The 25,196-nt window shown below is 47.8% G+C and overlaps 1 protein-coding gene across 1 annotated transcript in view; it reads right to left on the bottom strand.

The window, feature by feature from the left end:
- The window catches only part of LOC115554158 (ERC protein 2-like), a 163,516-nt gene that overhangs the window by 112,199 nt on the left and 26,121 nt on the right, over positions 1 to 25,196 (bottom strand). The window contains 2 exon segments of the mRNA XM_030374310.1: positions 2,096 to 2,233; positions 15,297 to 15,464. Coding sequence (XP_030230170.1) covers positions 2,096 to 2,233; positions 15,297 to 15,464 — 306 coding nt within the window.

Below are 25,196 nucleotides of genomic sequence, written 5' to 3'. Positions count from 1 at the left end.
TGTCACCGCTGGACGCGATTTCAGTCCACTTCACTTCAGAAGTGGACGTTTACGCTCCCCAGAGAACACGTAATCCGTGTGTCCCACTGTAAGAAAAGACACAAACAAACAAAGCACAGGTGTGTGTAGACACTTGTGTATCCTCCCATACAGCATGACACATTGGCAGCCGCCTTTCTCTTCTCTTTTTTTTTCTTTTGCAGTAAAGCTGGCCATCCACATCTGCCCTGTTCTGATGTCTTGTATTACTGTTATCTGTCAACAAGCAGCGATTTCAACGACGATATAAATGAAAGACGTGTCAGCGAGCAACAAGGTTCAAGCCTACAGCCATAACAAATGTGTGTTGGCAACCAGCGTCATGTTTAGTAAAAAGAGGAAAGCAGAGCTGATATTAATCGCTACACGAAACATAACGTGACGTCATAGCACCAATTCACATGGGGTCTGGCACTGGAAAAGACCCACCAGCGATATGTCTATTCTGTAATGGAAGTGGTGTCATAAAACAATCGTATTACACTAATCTCATTAAGTCTGAGCTTACCCGTGCATACCACTGATGTGCGTAGACATTAATAGAGAACAAATCCCCCAACGATTTCACAGATTGTGAATGACCTATGTTCTCCACAATACCCCCAAAAGTGACTTATTCAATTAAAAGAATTCCCCCTCAAAAAATCCAACACATTTTAATAGCATAAACATCCCACATAAAATACCGCACAAATTACAGGGGGAAGAAAACCAAGGTTTGCCGTGGTCTGGGAAGTGATTAAGCCCTTTTTAGTGTTTTAGTGTGGCGAGCGGCTCAATGGGTGAGCACTGAGGTGAGGCCTTATGGAGAACAGCTGCGAGCCCTTGCACATGCCAGAGTACAACAAACAGTTGATGTTTACAACCAATATCCAGAACATCCACTGGTACGGCGAGCCAAGGCCCCGAACGGCACGCCGAGCCAATGGGAGATCGGCTTATTGAACCCCCCCATGTGGAGAGAGAGCTGGCTTACCTCAGCCCCCGCCATCCCCATTGAAACTACTTCTCCTCCTGCTCCTGCTCACACACAATGCACTGCACCTTACTGTGTGCGAAAACAGGCAGCGCTGCGTATAGGTAGGATGTTTAGACAGGAAATGTAGAAGCCTGGTTTAAAACCCAAGGGATAACTTGGCTCGAAACCGCTCCCGTTCCAGCCAACAGATAAGGGCCACCGGCCATGTGTAATCTGTGAGCCGGTTATACACTACAGTAACAGACCTCCCTCTGGAACCTGCAACCAGGTCTCCTTCTGTCACACACATGTAGTCTCCACTCATGATTGATTCATCATCATTATTCATTGTCTGTAGTTAAGCTCTTTCTGTGTGTTTTGTGTGGTGAGCCTTGCCCCATCCCAGTATATCCCAGTCATTTCCTGTGAGCTCAGCACTAGTCAAGTCCAATAATGAGTGTGTTTGCTGTCTGCACCTTGTGTGACGTCAGTGTGTGCCAAAAGCAGACAGGGTCACCCAAAGGATGACCTACTGCTCAGTGTTTGCGGGTTGGAGTCCAGACATACCTCCTATGGGCATGGAGTCAGCAGGATGACTAAGCGTTTGGCACTTTGAAACATGTACAAACTGCAAGTCACCGTGATGCTGGATTTATACGGCTGGAATCAAAGGTCAGGGTCACCACAGGGTCAGCTCCTGACAATCATGTCCCCTGTTTCATTGAGGGGTCTAGAACAATAGAATGACTCAATCATTCCTTTTGCCCATGCAGTCCACTTAAATGTAATTCTCAATTGCAGTCGGACGGAGTTTGAGGTTAAACCAAAATGGATTCAAGCCAGCAAAATTAATCCACCATATCGAACAACAATATTAGCAATTAGCTAAATTAGCAAATTAGCAGCTTTTGAGATTTTGTGAGACTCATTATTGAAAAAAAAAGTGAATTGAGTAATTAGCATACTTTAATGTAGGAATGAAGTGGATATATCCTGGATGTGATCTTTGCCATGTTTAGCTCCACAATGAAAGCCTCACTTCAATATGCCCGCACTGACGGGACCCTTCTCTCTCTACACAGCCGGCTGTCCCTCTACCTTTTCAGACAGGGCCTCCTCCAGCGTGGCCAAGGCCGTGTCCGTGTTGCTGGAGTCCGTCTGCAGTCCCTTGACCCGCTCCCGCAGCCCCGCCAGCTGCTTGTCCTTATCCTTCAACTGCTCCAGCAGGTTCTCAATCTGCAGAGAGAGAGAGAGAGAGAGAGAGAGAGAGAGAGAGAGAGAAAGAGAGAGAGAAAGAGAGAGAGAGAGAGAGAGAGAGAGAGAGGGAGAGAGAGAGAGGGTGAGAGAGAGAGAGGAGAGAGAGAGAGAGAGAGAGAGAGAGAGAGAGAGAGAGGAGAGAGAGAGAGAGAGAGAGAGAGAGAGAGAGAGAGAGAGAGAGAGAGAGAGAGAGAGAGAGAGAGAGAGAGAGGGGGAGAGAGAGAGAGAGAGAGAGAGAGAGAGAGAGAGAGAGAGAGAGAGAGAGAGAGAGAGAGATACAATTTTTAATCATAAACATATTGCAATTGAAGAAGACACAGGTGTCAAAGCCACCAATGAAATTGCGGTACTTTCAACTGCAGGAAGGAAACAAAAATTGCCTTTGAACAGGTTCTCTATCAGAACAGATAGAAGAGCAGAAAAACAGAGAGAGAGAAGGTATACTGAGGTGAAAAAAACATTGCTATTGCAGAAGACAAAATTGTCAAAGTTCCAAAGTCCAATGGCATCAGAGCCACAACATATAGACCTGGTGGCACAGTGTAGACCAGAGGAAACATTCAACCTTGACATGGAGCGCTTTGTCTGTAGTCACACACAAAGCCTTGCCTTTGTTCTCAGGACTTATGCAAGCGCTGTGAAACAATGCAGGTCTCCGGCCCATCCACCTGGGCACCGGCATTCTTTAGCAAACCACCTTGGCACTTCCCAAAGGTATGCTTTTTGGATTGGATGTGAGCAGAGGATGAGTGGATAACAGTGGGTACTCTCGCTGCAGCTGAACTCTAGGGAGGGAGGCCACAGACCGGAGGGCCGATGTGTGTCTGTGTCTATCTGCGGCTAACCTCAGGTCCACAAAGCCACAGTGTAACCGCCGGCTGGGCTGCTCCACAGGCCTTTATCTGATGGAGATCAGCAAAACAGAAACACACCAACACATGGGGACCCACAAACACACACACACACACACACATGCACGCACAAACGAAAGCTCACAAAGACACACAGGAAACGCATAGTGACACATACTGTATATAGACGCACGCACACACAAACACACACACAGACACACACAAATGTGTGCATGCACACATAAACCCGCATAGACATGCACGCACACACACAACAAATATGCACACACACACACACACACACACACACACACACACACACACACACACACACACTTACACTCACACACTTACACTCACGCACGCAATCCTTCCGGCGGAAAACATAGAAACCGTTGCAGATTAAATTGAAGTTGTTGAAGTTGCACAGAGGGACCGGTTATCTGTCCACAGCATGTTTATTTATTTCAAGATCCAGACAGATCAATTGGTGATCTAGAAGCATCTAAACAATTCTGACTTAGTATTGCCATGAATTTCTTCACATGGGAAGCACACTACTTGAGTGTTTTCTTTGACTGTTTAGCAAGGCAGATTCCACTCTGAAACATCGGCCGACGATGCATCCCAAACAACGCTCTCCATAGAAAACATGTGAGGGATTTCAAGAAAAGAAAAGGCCCACTCAAAAGGATTCCTGATTCAATAAACATGGGAAACCAATAATTGTGCACAAGTGCCACAGGCTACCAAAAGAGTAAGATAAAAATAAATGGTGAAATGATTAAAAAAAAGAGAAATACTCAGGAGAGAGAACGAATGGCATTCCAGTCATGGGTACATGGAGAGATAAGATATTTTACAAATGAATCCAATTAAACCCCAAACATGTTGTGTTCCCTGCTCCCTGGAAGGCAAAATGGAGGCTTTTAAGGCGTCCAACTGAGTTTTATCTTTGAAGGGAAAAGTGGAGCAAGAGTGGGGTGGAGGGGGTGAGTGGGGTGGGGGCTCTGGTGGGGAAGGCACCAGGCGTCTATGAGAAGATCTAGATAGGTTAATGAGTGACTGGAGAACCGGGCTGATGGGAATGCATCTATTGCCAGAACCAGATGGGTTCTCTCGCAATTCACTCAACCGCCGTGGGTGTATTCACGCGGTCCATGTGATAGACGCCGTGGGACTTTTGTTGGTGTGTTTGAAGAAAGAAAATGGGTGAAAAAGAGACGATATGAAAACTGAAAAGAAAGCGAGGATTGAAAGAGAACGACCAGAGTCATTCTCTTTCAACAACCAGAGTTGAAGTAATAAAGGTAAAAGAACTGAGATATATTTTTTTTCAATAAAGATTCAAATAGTGTCAACAAGAAAGAAGAAGAAACAAACATCTATCAAAGCGGAGCCCAAGCCTCAATTGAGTGTGACATACTTGTCATGGTTTCTAGTGGTGTGGGCCTCGACTTGTGTGGGTTTCCTCGTGGTATGGAATTGATGGGAAGCGTTTTTTTTTGTTGTCACCCTCATATCCCATATCTTTAGTGGGAACATTCTCACACAATGGCCAGGCATTTCCATCCCTCAACAAGCTGAATTCCCATGGAATCAAGACTGGGGATGCTAATGCTAGAAGCAGTGCCCACGGGCTATATCGACAACATGTTCTTCACATGAACACCATCTGTAGCGCTATCCCTGAAGAGAAGGGCTGAACGATTTTGGGATCAAATTGCGATTATTTCGATATATTGCGATTGCGATTTATTATGCACATTTTATTTAATATAAGTTCCTTATGTTCTGTATTATTCACTAAACAAGCAATAAATCATTATATATTCTTACCAACACAACATTGATGCAATCACCATATTTACTGTGCTTTCCTTTAGGCCAGACCTATGTGTTGAGAAGAATTGATGCTTGAATTGATATTGTAACATCTTTTTAACAACTATTGAATTGTAAAAGAAAAATAAATAAGAATCTTACTGATCTCCAGTCAGTAACTGGAACAAATCAATGATTGAAAAAATTAATTATCGCAGCCTTTGCGATTTGCAAATCACGTTCTTTTATATTATGATGTCGGTTAGAATTCGATTAATCGTTCAGTGCTACTGAAGGGCCCTCATTCACAGGGGTCGTGTGTCAATAACGCTGTTCGGCAAACACTTTTCTTTAACAGCGGTCTAGATGCGGTGGTAAATACTGTAGCATAGCTGGCCATAGGATATCAGTTCATTTCATATTCATGCTGAGAAGGGTTTGTTTACCAGTTGATAAACCAGTGCCCCATATAATGCAATACAGTACCCTGTATGCCTAATGCCTTTCAAGAATAAATTCACAGAACAAGATGGCCTCCTGCCAAAACAGTGAACTGAATAATAAACAGTCAGCATTGCCTAAGTGTGCTTATCTCCTCAGGTTGTGAAAAACATAAGCAATGGAAACTTCACCGACAACCTACATTAGCCTCTGGTTGTAGTGGCACAGAAGTTGGAAGACACACACACACTCACACACACACACACACACACACACACACACACACACACACACACACACACACACACACACACACACACACACACACACACACACACACACCCCCACCCACACACCCCCACCCCCACACACACACACACACACACACACACACACACACACACACACACACACACACACCTCCGAGCTTAGCTCCATCCCCCAGTGGGTACAACAAGAGAAGCATTTGAGGTTAAATTGAGCATGTAGCCCCCGGTCTTAGATAAATGATTACATTCTTCACCAGGCCTTTGTTTTCTTTGGCCTGTTCGGACAAAATAACAAGCCCTCGGACAAAACATTCAGCATCACCACACAGCCTTCCGTCAAATCGTGCAGAAATACGTTACGCCTGGTTTGGACTTTAAGGCAGCCAATGGGAGTGGGCCTTCTGAGTAATGGGTATGGGACAGAGCGTGCGGAATGCAGGGCCGAATTATCCCAGCTTAAGTACTCTGTGAAAAGGCATGTTATTTATGGACAGGCGCGTTGTGGGGCACCCGTGTGCCATTTTGGGAGGCCAAAGACCTCTCCTTTACAGTAGCCTGTTTGTTTTGATGAGCTGATCACGAGTCGCTTAAGTTAACTCTTGGCATACTTAGCTGACACACACACCACACACTCTGCTCCCACCTTTTGTGTATACATACATCACACACACACACACACACACACACACACACACACACACACACACACACACACACACACACACACACACACACACACACACACACACACACACACACACACACACACACAGTGTTATCATTGAAAGCGCACTGCATCATTGAAATCACTCTAGTCGTCATCTCACTGCCTGACCACACACACTTCCATCCCACGAGACCACCGCAGATGTAGCCGGCTATATGGAGTCTGTAGGCCAGGCCTATGTCTGTGTCTTTATGAGTGTGTGTTTGCGCGCGTGTGTGTGTGTGTGTGTGTGTGTGTGTGTGTGTGTGTGTGTGTGTGTGTGTGTGTGTGTGTGTGTGTGTGTGTGTGTGTGTGTGTGTGTGTGTGTGTGTGTGTGTGTGTGCGTGTGTGTATGTGTGTCTGTGTGCATCCTGTTTTCGCAGCGATAACTTTCTCCACAGGTTGAAGGAAAGTGCAAAGGTTTTCCCCTTAAAAGTGGGAGTGATTATGCACAGTGGACCCCTGACCTGGGCTGCCCTTGAGATTCTGTCTACAATACCCGTGCACACACTAGCAGACAATGCTGCCACATGTTTGAAGGCCTTTTGTCGAACACTAACATCATCAAATTCCAGCTGGGGCCGCAATTTGATATTAGTTCCAAATGTAATCTATTAAGTGTTTTGAGAAGCCACAAACATGGAAAATCCCTTGAGATCGTTATCGGGCGATGTCGTCAGCATCCCCGATAGTAAAATGTAAATGTGTAAGGGATTCTGTGCTGATTCTTCCTCATTTTCTGTATCCAACATGCTTGTAATTGTACATTCCCATTGTGGAGGAAAGGCTCGGATGTGAACCGTTGTGGTGGAGCGCTCGGAGTGGCCGTGATTAACACAAGCTGAGGTCTAATGTAATGTGAGAGAGAAGGGAATAAAGGCTGGATGAAGCCCCGAGCCCCTCGGGCTACAGGTCCTGATCTGTTCCGGAGCAGAACCGCGGAACCAGGCCACCCTTATGTGTTCCATCAGAATCCCCAGAACTGGAACCAGCCCCATGTCCTTCCATTGAATCATTCCTGCACAACACAAGGACCGGCTCAAAGCGAGACCACGCTTACCAACAAACAAAAAAAAACACGCACACATAGACGTGATCATTTGGGTGGTTCTCAACGTTATTGAGGACGAGGACGGGGGACGGGTGGCCTCGATTGAAATACCAAAACGATAATTGGGTAGCAATTCATTCGCTCGCTTTTTGGGCTTGTCGTCACCTCGGGGAACGTGACAACGACAGTTGTGTGAAGCGTTTTGGGGAATCCAGGCAGTGACCGACGCATGCACACCAGGAAGAATGTCCTTGGATGAAAAACACTCGAGCGTGCGCGCGTGTGTGTGTGAGCACACACGCATCCAGGCAAACACATAGCCTGGTACGCAGTGACACGCACGCGCAGTCGTGCAGAGAAAAACCACAAAACTAAACAATGTGTGGTAATCTGGTGGGCTTCCCATGAGAAAATCTAGGTCACTGTCAAAAGGATCCATTATGAAATACTTTAGATTGGAGAGATCGCCGTGCTTCTACAACAACGTCTCCGCGGACTTATGCCGGGATCCAATAAAAGTGTGTGCATGAACCTTTTGGATGCCTATTAATTCTGTTTGTTGTGTGTGTGTGCCTGCACGTTTACATCCACACCTGCACACGGCTTGGTGCCCCCTTGAATCAGAGCTGCTTGATTCCCAGGTTAATAAGCCACTTCCTCCTGGAGCTAAGCACTCAGATGTGGCTCTTCAAAGAGAAAAGCAGTTTGGCCATAAAGAAGCTGGGGGAAGACAGTGACCTTTTCCACGAGGTGAGGGTGGGCCTGCGATTCATTCAAACCTTTCCCCACCCCCTCTTCTTCCTCCCATCCCTTTCTGTTGCTTTCTATGGTTCTCTCTCCCACTGTCTGTTGGACAAAGGCCCAGGAAAAGGGGATATCTGCTTCGTTGATGCCATGTACGTGGTTGCCCCCTTGTGGTGATTGTATGTCACTGCACAAGAAAAGGTCCAGTGACATGAGACAATGACTTGTTTTTCTAACCATGTCTAGTCTTCCTGTATTCAAATAATAATTACTACATCTTCCAGTTAGAGGTGAGCCTTACTTATCTTGTTACACACTGTTGTCGAGAAACGATTAAGTGAATCAGTATGTAATTACACCTGAGACTGCAATTCCGGTCGCCAGAAAGCAGGCCTTAGACATTAAAGGCCTCCTCTCTTCTTTTTGCACACGACGAGCCGACCAAATCTCCAAGGACACATTTATTCCTTAAGGACACAATTCCATAAAGGCTCCCTGCAGGATTACGCACAATGGGAAATAACCTGGAGCGGGACACTGAATCCTCCTCCAAGCAACTCCACCAGCAACCGACGATCACAAAACAGATAATTGCTCGCCATTGCCTGTGTGTCGAACAAAGAGCTGTCTAGCACAGGATGCTGCGGTCTGCGACTTGACATTGTCACCTCCGCCGCCCCACCTCTAAACCACAAGGCCCCATCCGCCCTTTGAAGAGGGAGGGTGACGGGTGTATGGGCGCGAGGAAGGACTGACATACACCGGAACAATCGGGAGGGGAAAATGACACCTCTCTTTCACCTCGCTCCCCTGGATTGACCCGGTGGATGTCAGGTTATTGTAGCTCCAGGACACATTACTCATTCCCCCCCTTTTGAATCCTTTACGGAGCGGAACGCCAGCACTCCATGACTTCATAGGACTAAGTAATGGACGAGACAGAGATAGAGAGAGACGGGTCTGAGAGAGAGAGAGAGAGAGAGAGAGAGAGAGAGAGGATGTTGATTTCAACAGTCAGTGGGGCGGGGGATTCGACTGTTTAAATCTAACCTTTAACCTTATGTCCTCGGAATGACGTATTCCTTTTGCTCTATCTCGGTTTAATGACAGAGAGGCACGATGCAGAGTAATCATCAAAATAACAAAAGGGTAAAAAATAACAACCGCTGCATGATGAAGCTGGTAGCGACGGTGTTTTCATCCAGACATCCGACCGGACGGCGTGCCAGAGCACGGGATACACGTCCCCCCTGACCCATCCGTCGCGTGCCAACGGTCCACGTGGGCGTCTGCAGACCCACACAACGGCCCTCCTGGCTTTACCCACCCCCTAGTGCCAAACCACATGGTGGGTGTAATCCTGTCTCACCAGGTCTCTGACGGCACTCACCGCTACCATGCCCCCCCCCCCTACATAGGGTAATGGAAAAACTATTTTTGGGGATGTTGGATCGGGATGGAGGGTGACAGAACCCTCTACGGGTTTCACTCCGATTAGGCGGCCCAACCGGTGACTCTGCAGAGTCCGGTGAATGTGGCCCTGACATTGGTTCTGCTGCTAACTAACCGGGACGCTCAGGAGAAAAAACACAAAGAGGCCCTGTGCCATTACTGAGAGGCGGCACACCCGCACAGACACACACACACGCACACGCACACACACACACACACACACACACACACACACACACACACACACACACACACACACACACACACAGACAATCCGTCTGTGATTGTTATAATAAATGTAGGGCCTGTTGAGAAAACAGGGGCTCCCTATAGCATATGGGGGACATGACAGGTAGACATCCCCCCCCCCCAGCATTCCTCCACAGAGTCATTCACACACGGAGCCTCCGCTGCATTCATACATATCAATTAGACACACGCACACATTCACTCAATCAGACATGTTGCTCCAGCAGACGTGCAGACACACCAACATGCACACACTTACACGCAAAATATACACGCAGACACCTTTCCGAACTAATACAAGTCAAGTTTTGAGCGTCGTAAGTACACACACACACACACACACACACTTTTCCAAAATAATATGAGTCCCGGTTTGAGGTTGAAGTAAGTGTTGCTAATCTAAACGTATCAGCCCAGAGAGTGGAGGACGGGAACTGGAGTTGTTCAACACAGACAGCTGGTCCATGGAGGAGGTGTGGGAGTGTCAACGTGTGTGTGCGGTCGTGTGTGCGCAGACGAGTGCCTGTGTGTGTGCAGGCCAAGTTGATCCACGTCCACGGCGCTTAGGCTCAAGACCCTATCTCAACCCCCCCCCGCCCCCCCCCCCCCCCCCCATGGTCGCGGAATGCTGCAGTGATTGCTGGGTAATTATCCTGACGCTTTATTCCTGCGCTCCCAGCACCATTAGTATTAATTCTTTGCTTTTAGAGAGAAGAAATGGCAGCGCTTTGATCTGACAAACGGAGAGAAAAAAGGGAAAAAACAAGGGCTAAAGAGGAGTGCATAGAAAGAATTACCCAAAGTTAAAGAAGGACAGACCCAGGGAAGGAAGAATGTAATAAAGACCCAAAGAAAGAGAGAGAGAAAGAAGGACTAGAAAGAAAGAAAGAAGGAAAGAAAGAAAGGGGGAAGAATGCAGGCCACCCATCCAGGGCTACTGCAGCTGTGTGCCTAACTCTCTCCCCCCCGCTGCTGCGGCCCGCAGAGACCTTGAAGTTCCCCGTGAAGACACTTTACAGTCCGCGGGTCGGAGGGGTTAAGCTCGGACCCAGCGTACAGTCCTACGGTTCCTTCAGGTCAACAACTGCACTGCTTGTCATGACGGAAAAATGAAAGGGAAAAACAAGGTGAAGGAGGCTCAGGCTCCGGTTTCCATGGTGTCCCTAGGGGGTTCGGCGTGATTTACATCGCACTAAAATCGATCAAATATCAATGGGAGAGACAGCTCAGGCTGCACTATGAGAGAGCGATGGCCGTGGGGCAGGGAGGGCAGGGAGCCGCGCTCGGGTCACCGTTCGGTGTCCAGGCGTTTGTTCAGCGCTGGATGACCCTTACCTTGGATCGCTGTAGGCTGATCTATGGCCCAATACTTGGCTCATCTCGCAGGCTATATGGTCTGGGTCCAATCAGACTTAACTAAGGGTGATTGCTGATAGGAGCAAAGAAAGAGCGAGCTACAGGGGCCAATCAGCGTGTGTTTACTGGAACCCCCCAGCTTCACACAGCCTTATCCCACCACATATCTCTTGCGCTGTGATTGGTCAGGTGGAGGCCATTAAGATGAAAGGCAACAGAGGACTCATCGCACATTTGTCTTGATCACATTTCGCCCGCATGTGCACAAGAGCCATCCCACATGCACACACACACACACACACAGACACACACACACACACACACAAACACACACACACACACACACACACAAAGCTGATCTATAAAGATCTCTGATCTCTCTCTGGAGCAGGAAAGACACGCAGACGATTACTCAAAGAGAACAATTTAGCCACATCTGGCTACTGGCTCTAACCGGTCCCAAGCTAAAGCAGTGTGTATCTCTCTTATTCTGAGCTGAGCTGTGACTTCCTCATGGGGAGTGCTAAGCCTCATGTGCAGAGGCTTGAGAAGAAGCTCGGGTTCTGCACGTTCAATTCAATGAACAGCCGATAAGCGGTATTAATGTGTAACACCGTGTACACGCTCAACGTGCGTTTTACCTTTACGCAGACGGGCTGTCATGGAGTTTGTTCGACTGCCAACCCTGGTCTTTGAGTACAAGGCCCTTGACGGCTGGGCTCATGCGCTATGAATGCACCATGCTACGCTGCCACGCTCACGGACGCATGCGGCTTCGACGCACAGTTCATGCACACATACACACACACACATCCACACACACACACACACACACACACACACACCAAGCCCTGGACTAATATTTTCCTTTCTATCAGTCTGCATCACATCCCGTGCTCCCGACTTGCCATCCATATGCATCAGACTCAACACTGCCGTGGTGTGTTACCGAGGCACTGTTCAACACCGTGGTACCAGGGACAGACAGGGCAGAGGGGAGGGCGGGGAAGGGGGGCGCCCCATTGAGAAAAAGGTTGGTATGCCGGGGCACTAAATGATGCTTTCCTGCCCTCCCAAATCGATAATGGTCCTTTAACCGATAGGAGCGGGAAGATAGTGATGATGAAAGACAGGCATGTGGTGGAGGGTGTGGTGGTGCTGGTGGTGGTGGGTTGGGGGGCTATGAACATGTACGGAAGCAGGGGGCCGTGAAAAAACAGCAGCCTGGCCTTATAAGGGAGGCGGAGGCGCATAACAGAGTGAAGAACGGCCACGGCCACTGAGAGGAATCACTCTATGGAGGGAAATAGAAGTGTGGGTCTGGGGGGGGGGGGGGGGGGGGGGGAAATGGAGAAGGCCCCGGAACATCTCAATCCATCCTCTCTCTCTCCCTCTCTCTTGACTTCCCCTGACCATCAAAGCCCCCAGCGGTGTGATGACACTGGGTGGGGGGGGCTGATGACAGAGCTGGGGGATGTCAGCCTCCTGGCGGGACGGAGCGTTGAAACAGAGCACCCCCCCCCAGACTTCATGAGGGGGTCTGAAGGGAGACCTTCTAGACACTATCATAACTAACAGAGACCCCTGTGTATAGGACAACATCCTTTAGCCACACACACACACACACACACACACACACACACAGGACCTATGCAGCCCCAGCAGACGTAATTGAATCTCCCTGTCAGTGGTTGCTATTGTGAGAAGGGGGAGGGGGGCGATAGGTGATACTATACTTCCATAGACACAGACAGACCTTTTTTTTTAAAGCATGAATATGGATTGAGAAGACCACAATGTTTGAACATGAATAACGTATGTATGCCAAAACCACACTACCGGTACTATGTGTGTGTTTGTGTGTGTGTGTGTGTGTGTGTGTGTGTGTGTGTGTGTGTGTGTGTGTGTGTGTGTGTGTGTGTGTGTGTGTGTGTGTGTGTGTGTGTGTGTGTGTGTGTGTGTGTGTGTGTGTGTGTGCAGGTGGGTGTGTGAGTGTGCGCCCACACCCGACCGCCTTACCCTCTTCCCTCTTCTTTAAAAAGCTCCTGAAAGGAACAAATAAATAAATAAATGCATCATTATGCATCGGTCACGGTCATGCAGGCCCAAGACTCCAACAGAGCTTCTACTGTTCCGCGTGTGTGTGCGTGTGTGTGTGTGCATGCTTGCATGCATACGTGCTTCTGTACATGCGTGTGTCTATGCGTGTTTTGTGCTGCATAAGACTCAAAACCCATTTCAGATCCAGCGCACACATTTATTCAATTTCCACAATTTTGTTGTCGAGGCTTTATGCCATCAATACATTGACGTATGGCTCAAACGAACGTCTTGACATCATGCTGGAAAAAAGCTTTGCAATCCCTTGATTTTGTTACTGTCATATAAGAATGTCTCTGTGGCAAAATAAATAACGGCCACCTATAGCCTTGGACCTGACTATCCTATCCACGTGTCTTTGTTATTAATATTAATTATTACAGGAAGTAAGAAAGATTACTCAGACAATCCCGAGACCAACTCTCTTCCTGTCGACGGTATGACAGTTATTATGTGTGTGTGTTTGTACAATACATATATAAGTTAATAACTCCTGTAGAAAAGAAATGGTTGTACTAGTAACGTGTGTTTACTTGTTGTATACCAGATCTAATTCGACAGGCTTTGGATCCTATTTGGAAAAGCATTTGTGTTTATAAATTGGATAGATAATAAATGTATGAATTAAGTAAGACTTTAAGATCTTTCATGTCAAAACCTACACAGTAGCTGCCTTCCATATGCTTCTAGATGATATGTCTGGCATAAGGTGACCTTCCCCTTATAGCATCCTAAAGGAAGGCTTTATCCTTAATGCTGATGCGTGTCACTCGGCTTAGCAAAGGCCACTCAGTTAAACTGGGCTTCAACAAGTCAGTGCCAGATCTAGGATCACTTTCACTGCGTAATTGTATATTCATCCATTAGTTCAATGGCATTTCAATGTTTGGATTAGTTTCAACGGATATCTTAAGAATAAAAACACAGAGCTGCCGTGTCCCCGCGGACCGGTGCAGCCACAGATTCATTGTAAACAGCACAGGAGCACGGAGGAATGAAGGGTTCCGCCTTGGTCTCTAGGGTATAGCTCTCTCACTGGAGTACAGTATTGATCTCCTCATATTTGTAAAGCAGATTCTAAGCACAGTGGAAGCACACTGCTAACAAACGTAACATCTTAATATTACATTATTTTATGTAATCTTAGAGTGAATTAAAAGTTAGGACCGACAATAACATTGGTAAGGGAAATGAAACTTTCAAAGATTTGCACCACGCATGACCTCAAACAGCCTTTAATTAAAAAATGTTAAAAACCCCTGGAAGCGAAAAAAAAAAAAGAGCTAATAAAGGACAATGAAGGGACCGATATTGCCACTGGCCACGGGACAAAACTAGATCCAGCTCTGGCTCCTTCGGGGTTGGGCCAAGACGACCATATTGAGCGGGGATGCGGTACTAAACATGGAGAAAGAAATCAACCACATGACCGCAGCCAAAAAAGGTGCCCATGAGGATTTATATTGGCTCCAGAGTGCCTGGCAAAGTGAGGCAACAGTGGCTAACTTCAACATAGCTAGCACACCAACCGGCTCCACCTTGGCGTTCAACCATAACAAACTCAATTTATTTTTCATCTCCAGTCTCTGGTTCTGAGTACTACAGTTAAGGACACTGTGTCAATATTGTGTATGTGTGTCATAGAGATAAGGATTTCACAGTTTAGTGAAACTCTTGATTTATTCTGGACTGCTTAATAGCTCCTAGACACTATTTCCAAGCTGCATTGAAGTTGGTAAATTGCTTTGCAATAAAGGTTTTCAACAAGTTGTCAGCCCGTCATAGCTATTAAAATGAAAGAAAAATATCAAACTGGGCCTGGCAGACGTACAAATGATGTAAAAAAAAAAGTAGACTTGACTAATACTAGATTCTATGCTACAAACTAGCTTGCTCAGGGACCCTGTCGAAGGATCCTATGTGGCTCATCTATCTTGGTTCTAAACACTAGAACCAAAATGGCTGCTTGAAGCCCATCGTGTGTTGTGCCACACCATACCTTCTTCTGCAGCACGGACACCTTCCTCTCCTTGACCTCCAGCATGTCCTTCATGTCCCGGATCTCCCCGGCCAGAGTGCTCTTCTCGTCCGACAGGTCCTGATGCTGCTTGCTCTTCTTGGTCAGCACTTGCTCCTTCTCCTCCAGACGCACCCGCAGGGCATCCACCTGCAGGACAGACGGAGACAGACAGCGAGTCAGACAAAGGGACAGACATAGAGTCAGATAGAGGGACAGACATGGAGTCAGACAGACAAACAGACAGGGAGTCAGATAGAGGGATACACAGGGAGTCAGAAAGAGGGATAGACAGGAAGTCAGACAGAGGGACTGACACACAGACAGGGAGTCAGATAGAGGGACAGACAGGGAGTCAGATAGAGGGACAGACAGGGTGTCAGATAGAGGGACAAGCAGACAGTAAGCCAGAAAGACAAGCAGGGAGAAAGACGGACAGAAAGTCAGGGGCAAGATATTCAAGTCGCAGTCAGGTTACAAAAGATCTGGGTTCGATACCAAATGGATAAAAGTAAATGCCGAATGACTGCTAAGATTCAGGAATAAAGCCGTCTACATATATTACAAAAATTATACGCTAAAGAGATGGACAGACATTCTGACCGGCCTGACCGACAGACAGACTGAATATGTTAAACAGATACAGAGACAGCCCATTCCCCATTAGGTGGCCCATATGTTATTATTCAGTTCTGGTACCGGCATGTCTCAACACATTGACTTGTTGACATTTGGAAGTAGTAAATGTTCAGCTCTGACCTAATGTTCATAATGTGATTCACTGAGGACTGCTGCAATAAAACTGTTCATAAACTGTGTCTGCTTGATTGTGTGTATGTGTGTGTGCACAAATGTGTGTGTGTGTGCATGGAAGAGAAGGAGAGGGAGAGAGACACTGAAAGCAGTCTCATCCTAAGATATGAGAGCGTGGTATGTTCAGCAGAAGCTAACACACTTCACACTTTAGAGCCCTCTCCCACTGGCCTGCCTCAGTGGAATGACTGATATCGAAGCTCGCTTCAGGAATTGTTATTGGACATTTATCTGTGTTCTTGAGCACTACCGAGAGTAAGAGAGCAGCGGATGTGCGCACAAGACAAACACACACACACACAAACACACACACACACACACACACCAGGGCGTTTGCACACACAAGGGAAATGCACACACACATATACACACAAACACTTCTCCACACACACACGCACACACATGCACACACACACACCTAGACACCAGGATGTGCGCAGGCATAAAGCCGTGCACACACACACACAAGCATGCAATTGGCAAAGCGTAGACATTCATTGTTGCTCTTGAGATTCTTTTCGAGCTTCTGTTACCATGGAGCAATGTATTAAGGTGATGAGAATGGAGGTGACCCTTCATGTTAAGGTGCCTGTATCCGTGTCTGTGTGTGTTTCCAAAACATACACACATTGATGGAGAGAGGAAAATAAAAAGCGGAAGACAGAGTTCTGTGGGCGTGTCTTCTTTGTGAACCAAGACCAGGATAAATATTATTCTGGATAGTTATTTAAACAGCTGACACTCACAAGTCTTCACTGGAAGTTTGCACGAGTTCAACATCTAGTTGTTATATTAATCCATATTCCTTGTTGAAGGAATTGTGTGTGTGTGTGTGTGTGTGTGTGTGTGTGTGTGTGTGTGTGTGTGTGTGTGTGTGTGTGTGTGTGTGTGTGTGTGTGTGTGTGTGTGTGTGTGTGTGTATGTGTGTGTGTGTGTGTGTGTGAGAGTATAGTATACTATATGTTTGCACAGTAAGCACAATCAAGTATTCCAGTTAAAAAAAATAAAGATTAAATATTGGAATATTATATAGTCTAATATTTTAATATTCCATACCGTTTCCAACAGCCCACAGATATGCAAAGGGATGATTTCTCATTGGAATCAGGTAGAATTCTCCTGGCATTGCAAACTTGTTTTATATGTCTAGCGTTGCTTCCCTGGCAGAGGAGCAGGGCCTAGCACTGGGACCTGCCTGTCTACAGCACTCCAAACACTCCACTAATCCTACCGTACACAAGCGGAAGTGTGTGAGTGTGTGTCGATTAGATTTCACATATGTGCGCGTGCGTGCAGGCATGTGTGTGTTTGTGTGTGCGAGAGAAAGAAAGAGGGTTAAGAGTGAGGAAAAAGAGGGAAAATTAAGAGAAATGTCACGGAGGAAATGGATAGCAACCGAGCAGATGAGAATGCACTTATTGGGGAGAGGCGGCGATAGGAAATCCCTGCTGTCTCTCCGGTGATGGTTGTGACTTGTGATAGCGATAGTGGTCCTATCACCTCACTAATAGCCACTTTCAGTTCCACCCGGTGGCCTAGCCTGGAGCAAGCAGCCCAGGGGAGAATAAGTAATAGCCTGTGGGGTCGATAAGGTGTGTGAAGTATGGTTTCAGATGAAGAATAAGACAAACAAACAGACAGGCAGAAACGAGGCAGGTAAAGGGATATCAAGAGGAGAAAGGAGGAAACCCAAGTGCTTCCCTTAAAAAATATAAAACACGTTTGTTTCTTTTACAATGCCACGTCCGGGGTCTAAAATCATGTTGTCATCGCCGACCACAGTCAATAGTATCCCTATGGGCCGCGTAACCTCTCCTTGGCCTTCTCTATCCTCCATCCTCCTGTTGTTCTTCCCTGCTTTCTTCTTCCCTCTCCGTCTCCAGCCTCTCTGGCTCTCTCAGCACTCTCTGTCTCCCCGGGCGCCTCCAGGGCTGCAGGCAGGGTACTGAGTGTTGGCTGAGAGGTGTGGTGCAACCGAGCGATGCTTCAGCGTGGACACATCCCTCAAGCTGCTCGGCCGGGTTGACTTTGGTCCGCTGCTCGCCTTCTCTCAACTCTTACTTTGTACAAGTCAGTGTGTGTGTCCGGGTGTGCGTCCGTGGTTGTGTGTGTGTGTTTGTGTGTGTGTGTGTGTGTGTGTGTGTGTGTGTGTCCGTCTGGGTTTGCATGTGGTTGTGTGTATATCTCTTTTTATCAGTGAGAGATAAAACTCAAAGCAGAGCCTAGGGCGGCTGTCTCTACGGCAACCAGAGGATTCATTAGCCCCTCGTGATTGGACGCTGGCGAAGACGATGGTTTCAATTACTACGTTGCTTTCGTATCGGAGAAGGAGGGAAGAATCACAAGGACCGGGTGAGAGAGGAATGGAGGACCACTCCAGTCCAGTCTGGCCAAGACCAAATCCAACGGGGCCATGTGGATTGCACCGAGGCTTGTCGCCGAAGAGATGAATTGAAAACACATCTCCTCTTCCTCCCTCCACACCAAACCCTCGTACACCCCCTCCCCTCCCCCCGCCCAAACCCCCAACCCCTAAACCTGACATGACATTTCCAGGCCCTCACTCAACACCATATCATTTGAAAAAGAAGGGCTTGATAGATTTTCAAGACTCGGTGGTTGAGAAGTTATTAATTCTTGGCTTTATGAGTTTTTATTTCTGTAAAGCGAGGACAGTTACACAGTGCTAAGCGTGAGTTCTCACACTTTGAAGTACATGCTTCAGTGGATTTCAAATGTGCAGGCCCAAGCAGACACACACACACATACACACACACACACACTTCACACAATACTACACCCAAAGCGATATAAAGATATACAGTATGATACTGCAAACAAAAGGACACACACAGATGTTCATTCTCCTTCATTTACTCTATTTTTTTTATTTTGACTTCCCCTCTCGAACGTGCAGTTACGTCCAAATGTGGATTCTGGACATTGGTTAGCAAAGTAAAACAGAGGCTTAAAGAAAACAGCTTCTCTGTTTGTCCTCACCTCCCGCTCTCGTGTTTCATCATAAAAGTTTTTCTGGCAGGAGAATCTGCTAAGTTATCGGCCTCAGTGTCGGCTCTGGGCCGCAGCAAACAACAAGGGGACTATTTGACCAGACCACAGTCAGAACGCCGGTGCTGGAGATTATGGGAAGACCACAGCAGAGGCCTTGGGACTTGCAAACAAGAGTTGACGCACACACACACAGACAGTCACACACACACACACACACACACCAGCAGCCGCACACATGTGCACACATACCCCGCCAAAAACGTGCAATCTTTGATAGAGACACACACACGCACACACGCACACAATGCAAACACACATGTGCAATGCAACAGCGTGCAGGGCGTGAGTCTGAGCAGGATTTTTTGTTAGATAAACTGCAACAATACGATACAATAAACCAATAGACTCCATTACACACTCTTTCTTAAACACACAAACACCCGAACACACATCTTTACACTGTCACACACACACATATGGTATGCACACACAGCACACCAAAAACATCGGTTATGTTCATTGATTTGTACAGTTTCAGAGTTGGGTGTTGTGTTCCAGGTCTACCAGGAGTGCTGGTGTTTGGACCAGCGTCTTCAGAGGCTGTCATGCACTTTACACAGCTGCAAGAGCAATTGCCTCCGACGCCTGCATGTGGTTCAGCGTGCCTGTGTCAATATGGCAGAGGCCTCAAAGATAATTTATTTAAAGGATGGCGCACTGAAATTAATCATCCAGATTTACGAGTCACTCTTTGACTAATTGATGTTTACCTTGTTGTAAATGTGGGGAATGCTGGATCTCATTGATTTGGGGATACGGAGCATTTCAAAATGGACATTTTACAGGTCCCTGAAGTGGCTCACAGCGCAACTGTTGAGGCATATTTTCCTTTAACAGCTGACCAATCAAAATCATTCCATGATGCCATTTTACGACAAAAACAAAGAATAACTGATATAGCTGCCTGGCCTGTTCTGTGTTTATTTCTTTGTGTGTATTTTAATAATCTATAATAACATAATCTGTAGTGGTATTTCACCTTAACGCTTTTAGACTCGTTGTGAATCAGCCGTGACACAGCGGAACCCTGAGTCTTCATCGTTTTTCCGATGAAGAAACAAAACTGGAATTGCGACAGCGAGAGACAGAGAGCAAGAGAGCCTGGGCTTACAAACTCATTTTCTTGATGAGGACACACACACACACAGACGCACACATACACACACACACACACACACACACACACACACACACACACACACACACACACACACACACACACACACACACACACACACACACACACACACACACACGCATTCAATGGACTTCCTCAACACCTGAGCTGTTTACAGCAGACATGATGTCAGTTAGGTACCGGTGGCGCTGCTCTCCGCGGATGTAGCGGGATGTTTACTTTGTCCCCGGGCTCGGGCCGGGCCTGGGACCAGGTGTGTCATCAAAGCCGCCAGATTAGACGTTGCCTTCGACCTGAGGACCGGCTAATAACGGGCTCATCCCTGGGCCAGTTTGGGATAATAAAGGGAAGTGACTGAAGACTGCAACACTTTAGCCGCCGCGGGGCCTGGGAGCTCGGGACACCGGGCTCATCCTGCTGCACCCCGCCGTGGCTGGGGAAACCATGGCAACACAGCTGTCTGCCCGTAGGCTACGATGGAGAAACATGGGAAATGCTTACAGATGTAGAGAGAGAGAGAGAGAGAAAGAAAGAAAGGCACTCTCACACAGACACACACCCGACCACGCACACGTGCATGCATTCACGCACGCAGGCATACAGGCATACTCACGGCCAACACACCCTACACACACAAACTCTGAACAAACACACACCTACACAACCACACATACACACACACACACCCGACCTCAACACACCCCTACACACACACATCCACACATATTTTTGAATATGTTTACATAACACGTTTTGTCAATTCTCTCCGCAGCCAAGCCGTTGCCAACCGAATGTTTTGCTGCCATAGCGATATATGTGTAAGTTATAATTCTACAGGGGACAGATTCCGTTCTGTCCAACTTCTATCACACTAACTCACATTGAACACAGCTGTCTGCATGCTTCCTTCACCTCCAATCCATCATCATTACGCCCCTCGCAGGGAAGGACACACACACACACACACACACACACACACACACACACACACACACACACACACACACACACACACACACACACACACACACACACACACACACACACACACACACACACAAATAAAGGAAGATACGCTGCAGGCGTTCTCCCTCATTAACAATTGCTCCCTGTTTGATTATTTTCCCTGTTCGCTTCCAGTGCCGCCCGCCAGATTCTCCATCCGGTTTCCAGGGAATCCATTTCCTTTCAAACCGCAGAGAACGGCCTCCACCGGCGAACGCGTGGAGCGAGAGCACGACGCCGCAGTCCGAACCTCTGAAACGCACACTTGATCAACAGGCAGAAACCCTTGGTTCATTTTGTTTGTTCATCCGTCAGCCGCGGCGCGGGCTGTCGGGTCCGCTCCGCACGCACGTCCACGCGAGAGCGCTCTGATTCCTGCATTCAAAGCCTTACAGAGCCGGCTACCGTTTGTTTCCATGACTACATCCGGGCCCTTGCAGCCATCTAGACTGCATGTCTACTGTATGTGTTATTAGTGTATGAGTATGTGTGTCTGTGGTGTGTGTGTGTGTGTGTGTGTGTGTGTGTGTGTGTGTGTGTGTGTGTGTGTGTGTGTGTGTGTGTGTGTGGTGTGTGTGTGTGTGTGTGTGTGTGTGTGTGTGTGTGTGTATGTGTGTGTGCGGGTCTGTGTACGTTTGTGTTTTCTCATAAAACATAAACTATGAGAAATTGCAGTGGTACCCTTAGCCTGAACTCTAGGCATGAGATCCCAATCACTTTCGTTATTTCTCCAATTGATTGATTACTCTGGCTGAATCATCAGGGGGCCCATGGGGGCCCCCCAGATGTAAGGAGGCATCCTGTTTAAACAACACTGATTTATATCACAGGAATCTCCACATCATGCATCCTCTCGCTATTCCTTATCACATCTCTCTACATTATCCTCCTCCATTCCCCCTGACCTTAGATTATCAGGACATTTAATACAAGGCATTGTGGTGTACAATAACTGCACAAAATGTCACACTCTTTGTTATTATAAGGTACCTAGTACTGGTGCAGCGCTGGTGTGTGCACACATGCACTGAATTGACTGTCTGTTTGTGCTTGCCTACGTGCCTGCAAGTGCGTGTGCGTGCGTGCGTGCGTGCGTGCGTGCGTGTGTGTGTGTGTGTGTGTGTGTGCGTGCGTGTGTGTCTGTTATGTGTGTATGCTAATGCATTGCTTCTGAAATTGCTTCCACATGCAGGCGACGGGCTGAGTGATTGAGTGATGTTCTGGGTTCTTCCGAGACCACACCACTGAACTAGGAGGCCGCTGGGAAAAATGGTGGAAAAGAGAGGGGCATAGAGGAGGGGAAGAAAAGAAACAAGGAGAGAGGAAAGGGGACGGGGAGAGGGGAGGAGAGGGAAGATGAAGGAGATGAGGGAGGAGAGTAGAACTCCAGGGTGAGGAGAGTTGAGGAGAGGAGGAAGAGAGAAGAGAAGCGGAGAGAAGAAGGGAGAGGAAAGGAGAGGAGGGATGAGAGAGGGGTTGAGGGGAAAAGTGAGGAGGGGGAAGCAGAGGCGACGAGAAAAGAGGAAGAGCGCGATGGAGTGAAGGGAAGAGGGGAAGAGAGAGGAGGAGAGGAGAGGAGCGAAGAGGAGTGAAGAGGAGCGGACAGGAGAGCAGAGGAGAGGAGAGGTCCTCCTTCTTTCTCTATATTTTGAGAGTGGTGGGAGGTGGTAACTGAGACTGTTTTCTCTTTCTAAAGGAACTTCCAACATAACTATTTTTATCTAAACCTCCTGGTACTCGTAGCAATGGTGATCCTTCCATCAACACAAACAGCAGACAGCAGCCCTTCTCCAAAGGCGTCCCATTAGAAACAAAAACCCACAGGAGGGGAAACATGTCCAGTGTGTCACTCTCTGGGTACTTCCCCTCTAGAAAAAACGCCACGGTGGGTCACTGATTGGTACGACAGAGCTTTCTGCCTGCAAAAAAATTAAATCAGTGCAAAATCAGGGTGACACGTTCAGGCATCGTACCTCCAAAACCCCTATCAATGTTTTGTTTCCTTGTTTCCCCTCAACATTTGACAGATTCAATCCCAAATGTCTGAGGGCCACACCAGCCGAGCGGGCTGGATTAAACCAGCTGGAAGGGGCCGGGCACAGCCCCCGGTCCAGGGTTTGTGTCCAACGTGTGGTCTGTGATATTAGAGGTTAAGCATAATGACCCAGAGGAAAGTGGAGGTTGACGCGTAAAGAATGGTGACCATTGTCCCCATGCCAAGCCCTACTGGCGGTCACTCTCCTGGCTGCCGCCTAACCGGTCTCTGACGGAGGGCACACCGGCACCGTGTTCAACGGCGTGTGCACGTACGCGCGCACATGTGTGCCCGTCTGCGTTTTTTCATAAGTGAGATGCTATTTCCATCTGTCCCCTAAAATACAGAAAATATAAATACATGCAGAGGAGAGGGGAAAACAGGCCAAAAGTGATGGGAAAGGAGAGGAAGAAGTTGAGTTTGCGAGAAAGAAGGGAGGAGGGGGCAGAAATAGATCAACTCAGAAGCACACCTGTTCCAGGTCCATCCCGTAAATACCAAACGGCTCTCCCTGGAAGACGCTCTCAGCTAACATATTTACCTTGGGTGGTCCTTACACCAAGTCCCCCAAAGACGTTGTTGTCTAAGCATTTCACATCAATACCCACATTTGATCATGCATTATATGTGTGTGTGTGTGTGTCTATGTGTGTGTATGTGTGTGTGTGTGTGTGTGTGTGTGCGTGTATGTTAAACCCCCCCCCCCCTCCCCTCTGTGTAAGCCATTAAAAACGTCCCATCCCCTTCTGTGACCTCTATAACTCTGCACTTTATAGCTTTTCCACATGGCCTCTGAAGAATACGGCAGGGGCTTTACTTTGGACCGCGCCATGTTTTGTTCTGGGCGGGTGTGGGGGTGGGGGGTGGGGTGGCGGCGGCTGTTGGAGGACGCAGCGCTGCTAACACCGTGTCCCAAACCGCAGCAGCGAGGGAACCCAGGAGCGCTGCGGCCATCCCAGGCCTGGGAATGGCCACAGCGGTCAGCCCGGTTCAGATGAGGTCATATTACCACCGGTCTGGAACGGGCCGGCACCGGGTCGAGCCAGTTGGAGCCGCTAGAACAAGTCCGGGAGGTTTATATGTGAACTGTGGCGGTTAGCGGTGGTGGGCCTATAACGGGAAGCCATTTGTTTACGCCAGGCGCTCTCTGACTGCAGCCATTTAGCTATAGCGTCTTTCTTCTCTTCTTCCTCCTTCTCTTCTTCTTCCTAACCTTGCGTTCAGTTCTCTGCATGGGGAACGGACGCAGGGAGGGCAGAAGAAGACGGAAGAGGGACAAACAGAAAGGTTGAAAGGGAAAGTGGGAGAGGGAGAGATAAGCCGCTAAAAAACTGTTAGGAGGGAGGCCAAATACAATAGGACAGGACAGGGATAGGGACTAAGGCAGAAAGGTGGCTGCTGGGTGGAGAGGGGAACAGCGATAGAGGTGTAACCCGGGCGGAGGTCTCCCCCAACTTGTCCCCGCCTCACTGCCTCGCTGGACCATCCATCAGCTGGACCAACATGCTTTGCAAACACACAAACAGCAGCTGGGAGAGATGGAGAGATCGAGCTCTCGCTCCCTCATCTCGTCCATTAAAGGGGGTACCCTTGATAATGTGACTCCCCTGCCTGACTTAGGTGGGATGGTGGGGTTGTTTGCTGTATAGGCCCACTTGTCGATTTGACCATCTCTTGTATTTGTGCTTTACTCAGATGTATTGTGGTTGTTTTAATTTTCCTTTACATTTATTGGTATCTTTGACCGGGACATTATACGCTAAAAAACATTCATGTTAATGTTTCAGAGTTACCCGGGAAAGCTAAATCTCTCATGGAC

The sequence above is a fragment of the Gadus morhua genome, chromosome 1 (assembly GCF_902167405.1).
Source record: "Gadus morhua chromosome 1, gadMor3.0, whole genome shotgun sequence".
NCBI lineage: Eukaryota > Metazoa > Chordata > Actinopteri > Gadiformes > Gadidae > Gadus > Gadus morhua.
This window is presented reverse-complemented; position numbering and strand designations above follow the sequence as displayed.